At 34.7% G+C, this 18,974-nt stretch overlaps 1 protein-coding gene across 3 annotated transcripts in view; it reads left to right on the forward strand.

Annotated features, from left to right (window-relative positions):
- LOC123539568 (zinc finger protein 768-like) overlaps positions 1–18,974 on the forward strand; it is a 129,605-nt gene that overhangs the window by 98,988 nt on the left and 11,643 nt on the right. The window contains exon 5 of one of the 3 annotated variants that reach the window (XM_053526827.1): positions 13,057–14,264. The exons of the other annotated variants lie outside the window; for them this stretch is intronic. Coding sequence (XP_053382802.1) covers positions 13,057–13,301 — 245 coding nt within the window. The 3' untranslated portion in view covers positions 13,302–14,264. Of the gene's footprint in view, positions 1–13,056; positions 14,265–18,974 lie in introns of those variants that run through there. 3 annotated transcript variants of the gene reach the window in all.

Below are 18,974 nucleotides of genomic sequence, written 5' to 3' on the forward strand. Positions count from 1 at the left end.
AATTTCTCGCGGGCAAGCAATAATTAAGTCTACAGTCATATGAGTGTCGTGTGTTTTCTGTCTCTGTGGGATGGGGGCGTTTTGGCCTGTGAAGGTACAAAAACAATACCTTGATAAATGGAAATATCATAGAGAGAAAAACGTCAGGCCCAAGCCATCAACAATATATTTTCCAAGTGCGCATGCGTGCAGTAATTAAAAGAATTTAGGCCCGGCATGCAAATCTTGTTAAGGCCTTTAATAAACTGGTAATGTGTTAGAAATGCATGAATTGAAAAATGATATAGGAATTCTTACAGAATCGGGCTGTTTGGAATTAATACACATTAATGATACATAAAGACATTTTATACAATATATACAAGGTACGAGGACAATACAAAACATTGACAAAATACTGGCATTCGGTGGTATTTGACCTCGTGACATGAGACTGCAACATACAGTCAATGTAGGAGGGAAGTGTTTGATAGAAAAAAAGTCTAATACTTGTCTGTGGTATATATACTAAGTTATGTTTGAAACAGATTAAGTTTATTTTTAGCATCATTTCATTTATTACTGTAATAGTCTATAGGATAATGTTAACTATCCTCTTTAAGGGTTTTAAAATCTAGCGACACGCAATGAAATAACAGTGATTTTATCGTTAAATAAACCCATTCAACGGTTTAGGGAATTATATTGTAGTGCCCCCACCCCAGTCACTGTACTTTAATTGGGTTAGGGTAAAAAAATGTAAAAAAGTAAACAGACCAAGGGCAAGGGGACTACAGTCAGGGGACTGAGTCCACCAATTTAAATACTACAAGGTTATTCATTGTTCAGGGATAAGCAATATGTTGACTAAACCGTAGGGTCTGGTCGCGACCCTATAGGCTGGTAGCGCCCAAGACAAGGCTGGTAGCGCCCAAGTTAAAAGGCTGGTAGCGCCCGAGTTCAAATTTGATTCAAAGTTTAAAATAAACTAATGACAACGTTCCTTTCGGCTTCAAACAACTTTTATTTATGGGAAGCCTTAACAATAACTATTAATTATAACTGAATAAAATAATCAGTAATGAAAATATCAGGCAAAAGTCGTGTAGCAGGCGGACCGAGAACCAACTCTAAAATTACAGAGTTTTCTAAGAGAAAAACAGCCAAATACTGCTAATAAATATATCTGTATAATTTAATGATAATAAGTACCGTGCAGTTTCAAAGTTTGAATAATTCGTATAGGTTTTAGAAGCGTAAATAAAAAAATGTCTAAGAACAAACTGACAAACAGCCTTTCTATACGAGAGACGGAGGCAAAGTGATGATTCTAGCGTTCTAATAATTAACCTTTGCGGTATGCATGGTATGCAAATGAGTTTGAATACCAAATCTAAATTAGTCTGAATAAGGTCAAAGTCGGAAATACCCGGACAGGTCCGTAACCGAGTTGATGCTACGAACTTACTTCAGCCGACCATGACGTCATTCGGGATACGAACGTTTCCTTATATGCAAATAAGGCGGAGCTTAACCTCTAAACTAGTGTAAACAAACAAAGTCGGACAGAAATAAATAATAAAACAATATAGAACGCTACGAATCAACACTACATGCCAAGTATTAAATATCAAATACTTGACAATAAAAGTTAACTATTTCTGCAGAATATGAAGCGATTTCAGTCCGCTTGTACGAGATTTTAGTCACCCGGTGCATACGTACAAAAATCCAAGATGGTTGACAACTGTCAAAATTTCAACTGACATAAACTTTTATGAAGTTTTACAAAGTCAACAATGGACATTACATGAAAACCTCGATTTAATTTAATACAGCAGGTGATTGTTGATTGAACTGTTGAATAACTCAGGCTGACATTGCGTACTTTTATAGAAAATCCCTGTGAAAGCTAGAATTACAGTTTCACTAACTGACACAAGCATGACATAAGTAGAGTTCTAACATTTTGAAATATAATTTAGTAAACAACAATTTAACAATGCGACTGGTTATCAGTCAATGTCTGGAAATGTTACAGAACAATGAACTGTGATTAAAAAGTAGCTGACAGATAGCCTGACAATTTTAACATCAAAAATGAAAACTACTGATAGGCCGTAAAACAATGCAAACAATGCATAAAAACAAGGTCGTGAGGCATCCTGCCTCACATTACCCTCCCAACTGACAAAATTTCGTCCTCGAAATTGAAAAACTACAGCCTGTGACACAAAGTACAACAATAATAATTACTTTACAACAACAATGATGAGAATCATAATAATTAACAACATGCATAAAATACAATTAACATGTGTATGCACCTGGTGGTCTACAGACATAGCGATATAATCATGTTCATTTAAGAATATGGTTCGAATCTTTGTACTGCCATTACACAGTACTTGTTTCAATAACTTTAATACATTTGCACTACAATTGCTTTTAGACAGAAGGTAGAACACACATGCACAGATTGCATTTACAGATTTCCAAATACTTAATTCTCAAATATGTCATCAATTTAATAAATTTCATAGATGCAACATTTATGCTATGCATTTAAAGAAAAATGTTCATATATGTACTATTAATAACATTTATAAATACTGAAATAATTTATACAGACACCTGAATTCGGACCTATAACCAACACTGCATCCGGATTTTAGGCAATACTATACTTAATAAAAACAACATTTCGGACAAGTACATGAGAGTTTGCCTGAGCAACAATTGAGCAATTTGTCCTTTGAGCAATAAAATGTATAACAATACTAACAGCCTTCTTAACAATTGTAACAGTAGTTTATTCCCGGGCTCAGTTATACTTTACAGTTGAACTTGAAATATACCAATACTTTAAACAGAATGTTGAAAATCTATCAAATGATTACTTATAACCACTGACTGGCAACAGTGCTAAAAGGCGTGACAAAGTTGAAAATCTACTTTCACTTATAAAAGTTAAAATACCAAAGATATACTTATGACTTATTATATCAGAGGTAAACATTACAAAACACTCTACCTTTAATCAACTGTTACTGTGCGGATACCAAAATATTACAAGAAAAGAAAATGTGGTAATAATAGAATTTTACGAAAACGACTAGTTTACTATTTAAAGCTTAAAACCCTACTAAAATGTCACAAAAAGTAGCCAAGACCAAAATATTTCACTTAAAATTTTTCTAACAGACAGTATTATTAAATGATTATAAAATGTGAAATTTCCTCACAAAAAGGGAGCCTATGTTTGGATCTTCCTGCGGGGTTGTCGACCAGTCCACCTCTGGTGTATCCACAAGCGGTCTTTCAGTATTCCTCAGGGGGTCAGAATTCTTATTGGAACCTTAGAAAAGCATCTCGGTAACAATTATCAACAGATCACCTTCCAGAGCTCTTGGTTGGTCATCTGTAACTTCACTCTTATTCTTTCCTGTATAACCATTCCGTTCTCTCTCATGCAAACTCTGAATACATTTAAGGTAAGGTTGACCGACAGTCCAATGCATTCATTTGATTCTAGTTCTGTCTCTATCATTATCATCTTTGACTTGCAATTAAAGTGTTTAAGATTGATGGATTTGCCTCCCTTAGTCCATTCATAAAATTTGTATGGTTTAAGGTCGATGGAATGATCTCCCTTGGTCTATCACTAGGTCCTTATTTCTGTGGTCGAGGTATAGGTGCTATGTATGCTGACAATTCCCTTCCAACATCTCTCTTCCTAGGTAAAAAGCATTGAAGTCTGCATCAACACGAGTATCACGGGGACCAAGGAGACGTTCTGTACTGGCCCTACAGCAACTCGACTCCTCACACCCTGATATCCCGTCAAAGGTTCATCCAGCGGGCCAGACTCTGACTACCCATCAGAGTAAAAAAAAAAATCCCTTGTTCCAATCCCCTACCAATATATCCCCCAGGTACCTGACACTGGTCTATAATACCATCGGCCAAGGTCCTGTCCGCGTATAAAGGAACTGATCCACAATAATAAGCATAAGTACAAAAATCCCTGTTTTGCCCCCATCCCCCCAATACCATATCAGTTCCACCTTGCAAGGCTTTGTTCCTGACCCCCGGGGCCCTGGCTTCTCCACTGGATATGATGCAGTACTTGCCAGGATGGATAAAACCCTGGTCTTCTGAAACTCGGTCCTCCCCTGAGCGCCTGCGCCAGGTCACCTCACCGGAAGGCATGCCAAATACCACTAGCTGACTGCCAGCTGGTACCAAGTTGTTTTCATACAAATCATCACCGTCCATTGACTGTAACCTCGACCTTGACGTTGCCTCCGTCTCACGGGCGATTGACAGTGTACTGGTGGTGGTAGAAATCTCGGTAGATAAGGTGTATCTGCTTAGGTTTTAAACGTAGGTACTTGGTTGGTAATCATGGTCTATGTCCTGCTGTGCTTCAGTCGATGGTATATCACCTGGGTCCATGGTAACTTCCCTAATGGTCTCCATCATGGACTGTAACTAAATTTGTTTTATTTAAACAACACACACACACACACACAAAAAAAGGTATATTTACTTTAACTTTTACTAGTACAGTAAATATAAAATATTTACAGAATTTAAATATTCAAGGTTTTGGCACTTAATCATGTCAATAAATAATAGGTACAAAATGTTTTGTATGAATTAATCAAGTTTAACACTGTTCTTTAAAGCTAACTTGGTAACAGTTAGCAATTTAACTGTCTCTAAGGAACTGGTTTTCCACAGCTTGGAAACAGCTGTTTCACATCTAGGTCAGGAATGGTACAAGTTACTAGTATTCAGTGAAATATATTTGTTACCTAAGCCTGGAAGCGGCTTTAACGGTATACACTGACCTGGTATCGGTCACAATACAAGCCTGGAGACGGCCTCAGTATTCAAAAGGAGGGTTGCCTAGATATTTAATAAACGGCAGGGCACATCTATGAAATGTACCAAGAACAAGGTACACCAAGCTCAACGCGCCAACAAAACAACACAAAAAAAATTCTTACCAAAGTCTGGTAACGACTTTACCAAAGGCAATGTCTGGTAATGACCCTTACAAAGTCTGGAGGCGACTTTCACAACAAAACAAGTCACTGTTGGTTATACTAGCTTTGTACTAAATTTTTAACAAAGTCTAAACTACTCCTTTCTACTGACTTTTTACTCACCAAGGCTTGGAAACAGCCATAAGTTGCTATCTATCATGATAAATCTGGACTGAAATCTAAATTTTATATTAGATTAAACATGTTCAATATTTTATTTAAAAAAAATAAGGCTGCAGTCACTGCTAAAAAAAACGGCTCTGACTTCTGTTAAATCAAGTCCTTGGCTCCTCGGTATACTGGGGTGGCTTAACAATTGATACACTGTAGTAAATATCTAGGTCAAGTTCACAAATGTTTACAAAGTGTCACACTCGTTTATCGATCGATACTGGCATTAAATAAGGTCATTAGTTATGATGATGTGTGGTTCTGTATCCTGCTAAGCTGCATCTTTCTGACTGAGAAAATATTACGTGCTCGCTGTCAACAACTTCTAAATAATCATTTGTTCATGGTAGCGTTTTCAACAAATTTATGGAGTGTAGAGTTCGTATCACTGGATCCGAAATGAAGAACGGATCCCACCGCTGCTTACCAAATTCTGTAGTGCCCCCACCCCAGTCACTGTACTTTAATTGGGTTAGGGTAAAAAAATGTAAAAAAGTAAACAGACCAGGGGCAAGGGGACTACAGTCAGGGGACTGAGTCCACCAATTTAAATACTACAAGGTTATTCATTGTTCAGGGATAAGCAATATGTTGACTAAACTAGGGTCTGGTCGCGACCCTATAGGCTGGTAGCGCCCAAGACAAGGCTGGTAGCGCCCAAGTTAAAAGGCTGGTAGCGCCCGAGTTCAAATTTGTTTAAAAGTTTAAAATAAACTAATGACAACGTTCCTTTCGGCTTCAAACAACTTTTATTTATGGGAAGCCTTAACAATAACTATTAATTATAACTGAATAAAATAATCAGTAATGAAAATATCAGGCAAAAGTCGTGTAGCAGGCGGACCGAGAACCAACTCTAAAATTACAGAGTTTTCTAAGAGAAAAACAGCCAAATACTGCTAATAAATATAACTGTATAATTTAATGATAATAAGTACCGTGCAGTTTCAAAGTTTGAATAATTCGTATAGGTTTTAGAAGCGTAAATAAAAAAATGTCTAAGAACAAACTGACAAACAGCCTTCCTATACGAGAGACGGAGGCAAAGTGATGATTCTAGCGTTCTAATAATTAACCTTTGCGGTATGCATGGTATGCAAATGAGTTTGAATACCAAATCTAAATTAGTCTGAATAAGGTCAAAGTCGGAAATACCCGGACAGGTCCGTAACCGAGTTGATGCTACGAACTTACTTCGGCTGACCATGACGTCATTCGGGATACGAACGTTTCCTTATATGCAAATAACGCGGAGCTTAACCTCTAAACTAGTGTAAACAAACAAAGTCGGACAGAAATAAATAATAAAACAATATAGAACGCTACGAATCAACACTACATGCCAAGTATTAAATATCAAATACTTGACAATAAAAGTTAACTATTTCTGCAGAATATGAAGCGATTTCAGTCCGCTTGTACGAGATTTTAGTCACCCGGTGCATACGTACAAAAATCCAAGATGGTTGACAACTGTCAAAATTTCAACTGACATAAACTTTTATGAAGTTTTACAAAGTCAACAATGGACATTACATGAAAACCTCGATTTAATTTAATACAGCAGGTGATTGTTGATTGAACTGTTGAATAACTCAGGCTGACATTGCGTACTTTTATAGAAAATCCCTGTGAAAGCTAGAATTACAGTTTCACTAACTGACACAAGCATGACATAAGTAGAGTTCTAACATTTTGAAATGTAATTTAGTAAACAACAATTTAACAATGCGACTGGTTATCAGTCAATGTCTGGAAATGTTACAGAACAATGAACTGTGATTAAAAAGTAGCTGACAGATAGCCTGACAATTTTAACATCAAAAATGAAAACTACTGATAGGCCGTAAAACATAGCAAACAATTGCATAAAAACAAGGTCGTGAGGCATCCTGCCTCACAATATATCCTGGCACAACCCAAGTTATAGTGACAAAATCAGAAGGTCAGACGATGATTTTATCAGACTGAAAAAAATCGCTGTCTGAGGTTTATTATTTCGATTCTAACACCAGACCTGGGGTCAATTACTTTAAAATGTAATTAATTAAATTACAATTACACTGAGAACTGTCCAATTAAATTACAATTACCATTACATTAAATTTAGCAATGTAATTAATTAAATTACAATTACATTGCAAATTGTAATTAATTACATTCAATTACAATACCAAATGTGGTGCTTCTTACATGAACACTGTTGCAAAATTCTTTACTTTGTACTACATATACATGATAATTCACCTGTAAACTGATTTCAGTTATTTCAAAATTGAATTTAAGCTCAAAGTAAAATCTGTGTTTTCGGGAGAACATCACACAGTCTTTAATATTATTGCAAAAGGAGCTAAAAGTCAGCCCAAATTAATAGTTAATACATTGTCAAGCAGAATTCAGTTAGAGAAGATGCATGTAAAGTCAGGCATTTCTCTGAGGTCTGAATTTCTCTGAAGTTTATAAGATCATGGTTCTGCAATTTGTTTCAAATTTAACTACTATAGTTCAGTATTTAATCATTTACATTTTAAACATATATTTAAAGTTTTTATCCTTGAAACTACATGTTATCCAAAGGACCACATTGAAAATAAGTTGTAAAACATTCATGAGCCATCCTAGAATAACTATGTCACTAAAACTGTAGAAATGTCTACAATAATGATTTTATTTTTTTTATCTTGTTAGAACAGTGGTGTCAAATGCTATGTTGTTTGTATCATTTAATACAACGAATTTTATCACAGATAAAAAATGATTAAACTAAATGCTAAGCATTTCAATTTTTGCTCCGATAAAAATCTAAATAATAATGATGCAAATAACAATTTCAAATCATAATTTGATCATTTTCTCCAAAAACAAAATGACAAACATCATCAAAGATTACCAGTTGGTTCTAATATGACAATTATATCAGAACAAAGGAGCTATGTCCAAGGGATTAACACCTACCATAATATTCTGTTGTTATTTTTCACAGCTATGGAATGCAAATTAGCATGTTAAAGTGAAGTGTCACTGGTAATAAACATATATATACTAATTGTTCAACAAACTGGATTAGCATGTGCCATGTAATTGGAAAGTAATTGAAATGTAATTGTCAATTACACCCAAAAACTGCTCTGTAATTAATTAAATTACAATTACATGTAATTGATAAATGACCCAATTACAAATTACATTCAATTACTTTGGAAATGTAATTTAATTGCAATTAATTACAATTACATTTTTAATTACCCCAGGTCTGTCTAACACGACGTCACTGTTTGAGACGTATTCATTTTCTGCGCGCCGCTACGTCGCTTGAGGCTATGACGTATTAACTATATAGGGTCACGTTATTTTTTGTTGTGTGTTCATGTACGTGTAAATTCTTTAATGCTTAAGCCTTAAAATTCTCAAATCCTAATTGTTGAAATTTGATGCAAAATAGAAGAAATTTAGCTGTGTTTTTATATGAAACACATTTAACTATCTACTTCAATAATATTGTTTTTATCATTTACAAATCCAATATCAGTTGCTGTCTGTTCAAAAACATGAAATTGAAATATTCATCTGTATGCATGTCCCTTAAAATCTTTTGTCTGAATGGTGGAAATGAATGATTTAATAAGTATCATGCTATATACAAAACGTATGCTTTTAAACCAAACATTATGGAAAGTAAGGCTGTCGGAAAGAGTCTAAACAATTTGCAAGCAGTGAAATTGTAAAGATACTCTTATGTTTAGCGATATTCTCGTGAAGAGGAGATAAATAGACTGTTGAATTTACTGGGACCTGCGTTAAACAATATAGCTATGTGTAGGTCGTCACAATGTTCGTTGGATAATTTTTTTTCTTGGTTATCAATATCTTATTTAGATACATAAAACGTTTTTTTTTCAGGGCCATTTCCAATAACTTCCTGCCATAATTTCCAGTGCAATGCGTCAACCTAAATTTCTGTTTTGTTTTATGCATGAACTTAATATTAACTTGCAATACCGTACACTTCTATAAAGGTAAACAGACTTCTATAAAGGTAAATAGACTCACAGGTATGATTATCAGACAATCACATTTCTTCGTCGTCGGCAATCCCGCTAGTTAGTTGGTGAAAGATTAAAAATAAAAAAAAAGGTAATATTCATTTCGATTAAGTCTGACGTCATTCCTAGTGTTTAAGGCATGCACCAGTGAACACACTATGTACCCGGATAATCTTAACTCTGTTCAGCGACCCTAACTCAGTGCCAACATGGCGGATGTAAAGCTGATACAGCTTTGTTTTTTGTGTAATTTTGATGTAAAAAGGAATATTTTGGTTGTTATATCTGTCTCCATTGATCAAGTGTATATTTATTTCAAAATGTATCATGTTAAATATATTAACCCTTGTATTTTCAGGTGGAATGCCGACGAACAAGGCAAACTTTTCAGTGAAATATTTTACAAAAAATCTTTAAAAATACCTATATGCTTTTGATGCCTCTACTATTTTGTTGTTTGAAAGCAAAAGTATACTGCTTTATAGGCCCATTTACACTATGTTGTTAACCCACTACATGTTGTCACAATACATGTTCAAATGTACTGACAGCGAGAAAAGAGATAAAAACCTATTAACTTCGAGTTGATAAAAACCGAACTCAGTTTACATGAGGAATGGATAAAAACCTAACTTATACGAAATCGTGGGAAGGATCAACACCTAACTGACTAGTATTCTATAGAAATGAATGAGTTGACATGTACATGGTCAGATTATTGTAAACATTACTTTACTTTATAAGCGGTATTGTCTTCAAACTTTGTCAATAATTTTACAAGTTGTTATATGTATGCCCACTACAGTCAATATTTTTTCATAATTTTAATATTATGCAAAATAGAAATTTTGCAAAAATCTGGATAAACCCTCGAAAAATAATTCAATATAAAAGTCAAAATTATTATTAATTATATAAGAAATTATTTAATACCACCGATGTTCGAAGTTCTGTAACCCCCAACCTTCTCTCCATTAATCTCTCTCACACACACTGTTTCAGAAAAATTGCATTTTTTTCAAATCTTGTATATCTTATAGTGTAAGGGATTTTATAGAGGTGCTAATGGAATATTTTGATATTGTTTACATGGGATTAGATTTATGATTAATTATTGAATATGATATTTTTCCGACAGTAAGAAGGGAAGATAAGTGTGTGTTGTGTGTTGGGGGGGGGGGGGGGGGGGGGGGGGGGATGATCATTGACTGACAGGGCAGGGGTGTGGAAATCCACACATTTTTCACGGACACTTAAAATCCACTTGTCCATAGTCAAATTTCAGTCGCTTGGATTTGTAATATTAAACCTTCATGAAACTGAGAATTCTTTATTTAAGACAATGAAAAGAAAAGCATATCACAGTAACTGTGGTAAAAAAAAGCTGTTAAAATATTTGCCTTTTAAAGTTGATAAAAGTCTGAAATCGCACAAGCAGGGTTCGGGATCTTTTGATGCCATGCCCAAAACACTGTCCACGCAATGGTACAAAGCCAGATAAATTCAGAGAAAGACTCTTAAAACGTTCCGACTTGTTTTAGTCATACTTGCGATCTCTGTGTGCTTTTGATTTTCATTTAACTGACTACTAGCTCCCATATTTCCTTTGACAATGACTTATTGTCTCAGCAGTTGGAATTCTACTAACAAACTTGTCGAAGTACTTTTTTAAGTTGTTTATGTCTCTGATTTTTTACCATAGTCACTGAGTTACAGTGTGCGCAAGACCTAGCAGATCATGGAATGTGATGCTTAAAGACACAGATGCATGTTTTTTTTCTAAAACCGCAGCAATCAGAGACTTTTAGCAAGTACATCATGGATTTCATACATTAAATTATCTTTATCACCTCCATACACTTGAAGCAACACACAATCTAAATGATTTTTTTTTGTTTTATACCTGAAAAATTCTGCTTGTCTGCAGACGCACAGAATGAAAAATGCACTTGTCTGCCGGCAAAAAAATCACGAGTTGGACAAATTGGATATAGGAATCCCACATCACTGCAGGGGTGGGTGGGTCAAAGAACTATGAGCATCTATAATTCATACATAAAACAAAGACGAACAGCTATGTTTTCCTTTGGTTAGGTGTTTATCCATTCTAAGTTCGTATTTATCCAGCACTGTTTCCTATATCAGTCAGGAATTATCCGCAAATCTAAACCCACCTCATAATCAATACAGTTTTTAAGCTATAAAAATGAATTTCTAACTTTGATACTGTTAAACAATATCTAAGAGATGTTTATTGAACTAATACAGTTGATAAGTAAGGTCTTATTGCAATTTCTGGTACTTTAAAACAGTAAGAAACATAAAACATATTCATTTTGAAGACTTCTTTGAGTACATTTTAATGAATTCCAGCCACATAATGTGACTTGTCGATTGAAATATTTAGTACACAAAAAATGTTATCAATAGGATATTATGGCTATCAAAAGTTTTACACTAACATTGCATACAAACATAAAAACATGAAAAAAGACAGGGAAACTAACTACATACATCGTCTTTCTGTCAGCCATGTTGGCACTGAGTTAGGGTCACTGAACAGAGTTAGGATTATCCGGGTACATAGTGTGTTGTATGTATACACATGTATCGTTCAGATTTGTTGTCACTTATTAGATTGCTTGAAAAAGCTGTTGTATTTTATTATTTCATTAAACGCCACACATTCAGGTTTAATCCTGAAGAACGAGACATTAATATAAAAACGACCGCTGGAGGGCCTCCCTTCAAAGACATTATATGAAATGTCAAGTTTTGTTGATATTACCTTGTCTCTTTGATAATCATTTGATTCCGTTAATTTTCAAACCTACGAAACGAATCTAGCATATATAGTTAAGAGTAGCAAAATAGAAATAAACCTTTTACATATAATTAGCATATATGTAATTTAATATGAGAAATAGTGTTACATAAATACTAAAAAGGATTTCGACTTTTTTCGTCTACTGTTGCAACTATATAATTATCACGTAAAATGTTTAATCGAATCTTATATGTCATGAATATCATATATAAAAGAAATTGGCCGAAAGGCTAAACTGGTCAGAAGTCTGAAAAATGCATAATACTGGCTGCACCTCTGATCAGCGGTCACCTGGCTTAAGCGGCCAAATTGTCTGCTTCCCCTGGCTGGCTGCTTAAGACAGGTTAGACTGTATATAATTATCACGTAAAATGTTTAATCGAATCTTATATGTCATGAATATCTAGCTGATAAAAGCAGATTACCGGTATATAAAATGCATTTTATGTCAAATAGATCAAAATTTCTCGCCGAGATATAGATATTGTCCACGGTCTTTAAATATTTCCCATGGCTTCTGAGTTCAGTGTAACGATTCTGGAAACCAAATAATATTTCCTAAAATCATTCGGCGACAGAGGATATGGCTGTCCCCTAGGTCGCAAACTTTTTCATTTCCAACAGCGAGCTCCTTTGTGTGCCCACGGCCTTTGTTAAACATGTTAAAAATAGCTTTTATTTCTAAGTTACAGCTCTGCGAATATCATAATTGCAAGGCCTCCATGTATCTTTTTTATAGTACTGGTAAACACAATTTCAAGAGCTGTAAGGTATACTAGTATATAAATGCAAAAACAACAACCAACAAGTTTGTTTGCTTTAACGCTTCAGCTCGATAAATACTCAGCTAAGGTTCCTATATTGTAGCGTAAATTTGCAGAATAGGGTCAGTAATTTTATCGTGTTATCTTATGTAGTTTATTCAGTTGGCATTTAAAATCTAAGTGTCATAGATCTCCAAATATTTCTTTTCTGCTTGCAGAAATGGTAACTGAGAGCAATGTGCAGAGAAAACAGGATTATCCAGGCGATTTACCAGTCAACATGTTGAAATATTGTTGCAATGTATGCAAGAAAATCCAGTCGTCTGGGTCGGCTTTGAGGGTACATATGCGAATTCATACCGGAGAGAAGCCATACAAATGCCACTATTGTCCAAACAAAGCTTTCTCACAGAAAAGTAACTTGAAGCAACACCTGAAAATGGTTCACAATGACTATACATGATAACAATTGAATGCAAACAAAGATTCCCCCAGGGAAAACAACTTGAAACAACATCTAAATATGGATCATAATGATTATACATGATAAAAGTGGTTCCTATTGGCATGAACTTCCCAGAAACGTTTTCTAGCGGAAAACAACAACAACATGAATTAACATCTTTGCATGACTGATAATGACATTGCCTAATAAATATGCATGTCAAACACTGAATGCCAACGTGAAGCAACTTTAGTTTGAAAGTGGTGTATAATTATTGGCTTTACATGACAAGCCCAGTGTCAAAATAAAGTTTTCTCATGGGAAAAACCATCTGAAGCAGTAACTTTCCAAACATAGTGCATGAAGACTGAATAAACTGTCTGAGGGAAAAATAAGATGGACACACATTGGATTAGTCTGTGGTCAGACCCTGTGTTTTGTTCAAAGGAGATAACTCCTGGGGCAATTCAGATTTTGCATAATTATGTCCCTTGTCTTCTTAAAACATAATCAGAGCCAAGACTGATGAAGTCAGAAATTTTTACAAAATCATTTTTTCTAAAAAAAAAGATTATCTAGTCGATAGCCAGACTAACATTGGATGTTAAGCATAATTAATTAACGCATGTCAAGATCTTTTTTAAAGGCGGGACTCTATGATTTTACGCAATAGCACTTGTGACTAAACAAAGTTTTCCTGAGGAAAACAACATTTAGCAACATCTGAACATTGTTCATAATGACATTACGTGCTGATCACTGTAGAAACTCGGCACAAAATAAAAGTATTTACTGCAAGAGGCATTTGGCATGATAATTATATGAAATATGTGTATCACCAAATGTATTCTTATTAAGATTGTTATGTACGTCCGGGTCAGTATTTTCCTATAGTTTTGAATTTGATTAAGTCCTGATTTTTCTAAACTTCGGACTATATTAAGAAAGTTTGGCATATCAAAATAAAGACGGGATCGTATGCATCATGTTTTGTTATATCTTTTTAAAATACCGGTCGTCCGGTCAATTTTCACAATTGGCTTCAATGGGAAAGTCCCTTTATGATGACATTTTCGCATATAGAACACGTGCTGCAATGTAGATTTTATCTACATTTTCATAGGTGCAGTTTTACCTGTTTTCAGTTCAAATAAAATGTTTAGGTCCGTATGCTTAATTTTTCACAATATCCCAATAATCCGCTGGAGTCCTGATATTGCCGTCTATTTTATGCTGATTTCCAATTGTATTAATCAGAACCTACATATTTTGTCAAAATTAACGTTAAGAAATACAGAAGCGCTGGCTGTTTAACATTAAATACACAGGGTGTAATAAATTCCCGGCACCACTTATTCTACACAATACTCTACCCGTATTAAAAATGACGTTAGGCCGTCACCTCCGCCGGTTGATCAAACGTGTCAAATATTTTAAAGTAATTTGAACATTAGAATTAAACACAATTTAAATATCAGTAGAGACTGCGTTGAACATAGGTGTATTTTTGGCTCGAAAGACTTCTACGACACTCATTAGATGTAACAGTGTATCCATTATTTTGTAATATATACTGTATATAAGGAAATATTTGATAATCTGTTATATATACAATGGATGTCTTAATGCCTCAATAAGCTGTTCATGTATACGTTTTATCTTTAATATCACTACCTCACCTGAACTTTGTTCTAAGTGAGGTATAAGAACAGATGAATGATCCGTCGACTATCATCCCGCATCAACATTTTTACTTAAACATCTTCAAAAGTTCTCATCTGAAATAACTATAGTCAGAAAAACACTGAGCGCATCCTGGCATGTACATCCTCAAGCTACTTCAGCTAGTTTAGCTTGGTCCCTTTTAGGGAATGCCAGAGCTATGAACAGAAAATATAAACAGGAGAAACATAAACTTTAGATATCTTTTAATGATTTGCTTAATACATGTTCACCACACTTGGCCAGAAGCAAATTCAAGAAGTAAAGGGTCTCCTCAGGTGAGCGACAGTGGCCCAGTTGGTTATTTTGTTTAAATTATCTCCAGTTAGTATACAGTGAAACACCGCTCGCTCGAGGTCGCAAGGGGATGAGCAAAATGCTCGAGTTATCCATGGTTTCGAGCGACCCAAACATTTACCAACATACGAAGAAAGTTGAAGTTTGTTTTACGAATTGTCATCGAGACCATTTGCAGAGGAAACGGTGATGCGTAATAATAACACACTCGTGACATCTAAAAAAACGTATTACAAACGTTATTTATGATAGATCGTAAGAAACAGCTAAGACATTTTTTTATTTGAAATACTGTAATCGAATTCGCAATTTTCGTCTCCAAATTAAGATCTCATTTTATCGTCTCAATTTTATAAAAAGGCTATCTTATTTCCTGTATTTGCATGCAAACAACTGTTGATTAAAATATTAAGATCTCATAATTATCTTCTCGATCCCGCAGAAAAAAGTAATAATTAATAACAATTTTGATCAATAAAATTTTTCTTCCACCTTTCATCAGTAATTAAATTCATTATCAGATCAAATATACCGACAAACAAACATTTAAGATAGGCGGGGAATAGACCATGCAATTCTCACGACGTGGGAAAGTTTTAAATTAACCGATACATTCTGACAGCCGAAGGTGTGAAAAATTTTGACACCTCTGCTCGAATTTGCCATAAGCAACAAAGAGTAAATTAATACACAGGGACCAGGTGTCATGCTCGAGCGATCGAGTTATCGATGCTCGACCCAGCCATGGTAATTTCACGTAGAAAATAGAAGGAAATCGGCCGGGACCACATGAATTGCTCGAGCGAGCCCGGGTGCTCGAGTCATCGATGCTCGAGCGAGCGGTGTTTCACTGTATATAAAAAAAACACTATTTATTTTTTTAGGTTACAGTAAAATTTCATGTTTTACCTTAGTTGGTATCAGCTGGCATATTTAAACAATATGAATCAGTTAGAAAACAGACAAATGAAATCATGGAAATGTGATCTTTTCTGGTTACGACACGAGACATGATGTGTTCTGTTATTGAACCGTTCTACTCACCTGCATCATATTTCTATAGAATAGCTGCTATAAAATATTTTATTTCCTAAAGTAATGATATTGTTATTATATAGAGAATATTAGGTTACTGTCTGATAAATTTAAATTTATTAGGCGAGTCGAAGAAAATATATTAGCCTAATAAATTTAATTTTTTCAGACAGTAATCTAATATTCTATTTATCCTATCTGTTCAGAAAATAGGGAAAAAAGTCGTTGGAAAGAGCAACAGCGCGCGGACTTGACGTCAAATACGACGTTTGCAAGTGCAATTCTGTTTGTGGATAAAATTGAAAAATTGCAATAACTTGTTTGTTTCTGGATAAAAACTTTTGATATTACCACTTATTTTCTTAGTTAGAACATTTTCAATACAATGATAACGGTTTCTATGAAATTTTTTTCAAAATTTCCGGCTGAAGTGCTCTAAAAGTGAAAAATAGCAATAACATTTTTGTTTCTGGATAAAAATTTATAATTTGACCACTCATTTTCTAAGTTCAAGCATTTCCAATACAATGGTGACGGTTTCAATGCAAAATTTTGATAAAATATGTGTTTTCAAAAATTCCCGCAAAAGTGATATCTTGACACTGACTAGATAAAGCACAGTTTATTAGGCAGGCCGATTTTATGCTTTATCTTGTATGAGGGTAGGATAAATTTCATATCAATTCTTAGTATAAATGTGCTTATAAATTTCTTTTTTAATATGGTAAATGTTATATTAGTATTTTGTCTTGGTAACCAGATTTTTAATATATCAAATTTCAAATTGACCGCGGGTGAATATCATCTGACATGTGTGAAGGCTTCTAATGCCTGGATATAGATATGTGATAGAACTGTTAAAAATAAGTAAGCACTCGTGTACAACATGGGAGATTCAGGGGGTTCAGTATGCTGGTGACTGTTGTACTAAATTACTATTTCGCTTTTGACTGGTACATGTACATTTATGTTGTCCACAGTGACTTGACTGGTACATTCCTGTTGTCAATAGTGGCATTGAGACAGAAAACTGTTTCTTGTCAAGCGGGGTTACATCCATCAGATTCCATAGCTTGGTAAATGACCTCTTACTCTTTTGTTTTATGGGATGAGTAGATCAAATTTCAACGTCACAGTGACACTAAAATGGTTTAAGTGGCGATCCATTGTCAAGTGGTTAAGATTGCTGACTTCGAATCACTTGCTCCTCACCGATGTTGTTTCCAGCCTCGCTTGGAGCGTTGAATTCTTTTTATGTGTGAGAGTAAATCCATGTGGCTTAAGGAAGGTCGACGGTTCTACCTAGTTCCTCTAGAATCAAAAGCTTAAAGTTGCCGTATGACCTATAACTGTGTCGATGTGACGTTAAACCCCGTAAAAATAGATAAAATGGTTTTGGATACTAAACTACAGAGCACGTGAATATATGGGCATCACACTTCATACACTTGTTACACTTGATACTCATATTAATTGGGATTTTGGCAAAGTAACCGATTTGTTTAAAACTTTAACAAATGATCATTTTCACCCTTGTGTGTCCATTAAGCACTTAATGCCAGCAAAATTTCACTGGAGTTTTTTGTGCCCCCATGAGTGGTGGGGGCATATAGATTTGCTCTTGTCCGTACGTTCGTCCGTCCGTCTGTCCGTCCGTACGAGGTTAACAAAATGGGATCGTTTCGTCTAGCATCAATACCCCTTACTAGAATGACTTGATACTAATGCAGATGTAACCTGTGTCCATTCCTCATCTTCAGACATCACCTGACCTCAGTTTGACCATGACGTTGACCTCATTTTGGACTTCGGTTGCTTTATATGGGCCATCTCTTGGTTAACCAAATGGGACCGTTTTGTCTGGCATCAATACCCCTTACAAGAATTAATTGATACTAATACAGATGTAAACTGTGACCATTCCTCATCTTCAAACATCCCCTGACCTCAGTTTGACCTTGACCTTGATCTCGTTTTGGACTTGGGTGCAAAAAAAAAATCTATCGACAAGGATGCAACTGGGGGCATCAAGCGTTTATTGAACGCAGCTCCTTGTTTCTCTTAAATTTGATTTCATATCTTGGTTGTCCAACTAAGATATAGTTAGTAACTTGCTTAAAACTGAAGCTGTTCTTGATACGTAGGCTTAAAATTGATTTTATAATGTACATTTGTACATCCAAAGAGTTTTTCTCATAAAGTGTTCTATTATTCTAACACCAGACGTCATCATTTATTTATGTTTTTTATATATTAAAATCATTAAAAGGTGATAAATTAGCTTCTAATGACAACCTTTACACCCACAAACTATTACTTGTTCGCATTGTGTATTTGCACATTATATTAAGGTATTGGACCCCTAATAGTAATGTTTTAAAAATGGCATTTGCTTGGTATATTCTTAAAGTTGACCATGTTTCACACTGTGTTGCAAATTTTAAACAACTTTTACCGTGCCGTTTTTTGTAAATTTTGTATAATTTATGGTATTTCCTCACGCTCAGGAAGAAGACTAAATTCAATGTGATGGCCACTATCTAAAACGTTTGCAGAGAATTCATTACAACATTAATTTTGATAAAAGAAACATCAAACTATTGTTAAACAATTATAAAACACAAAATAAAACTTTAA

Source organism: Mercenaria mercenaria, chromosome 16 (assembly GCF_021730395.1).
Source record: "Mercenaria mercenaria strain notata chromosome 16, MADL_Memer_1, whole genome shotgun sequence".
NCBI classification, from domain to species: Eukaryota; Metazoa; Mollusca; class Bivalvia; order Venerida; family Veneridae; genus Mercenaria; species Mercenaria mercenaria.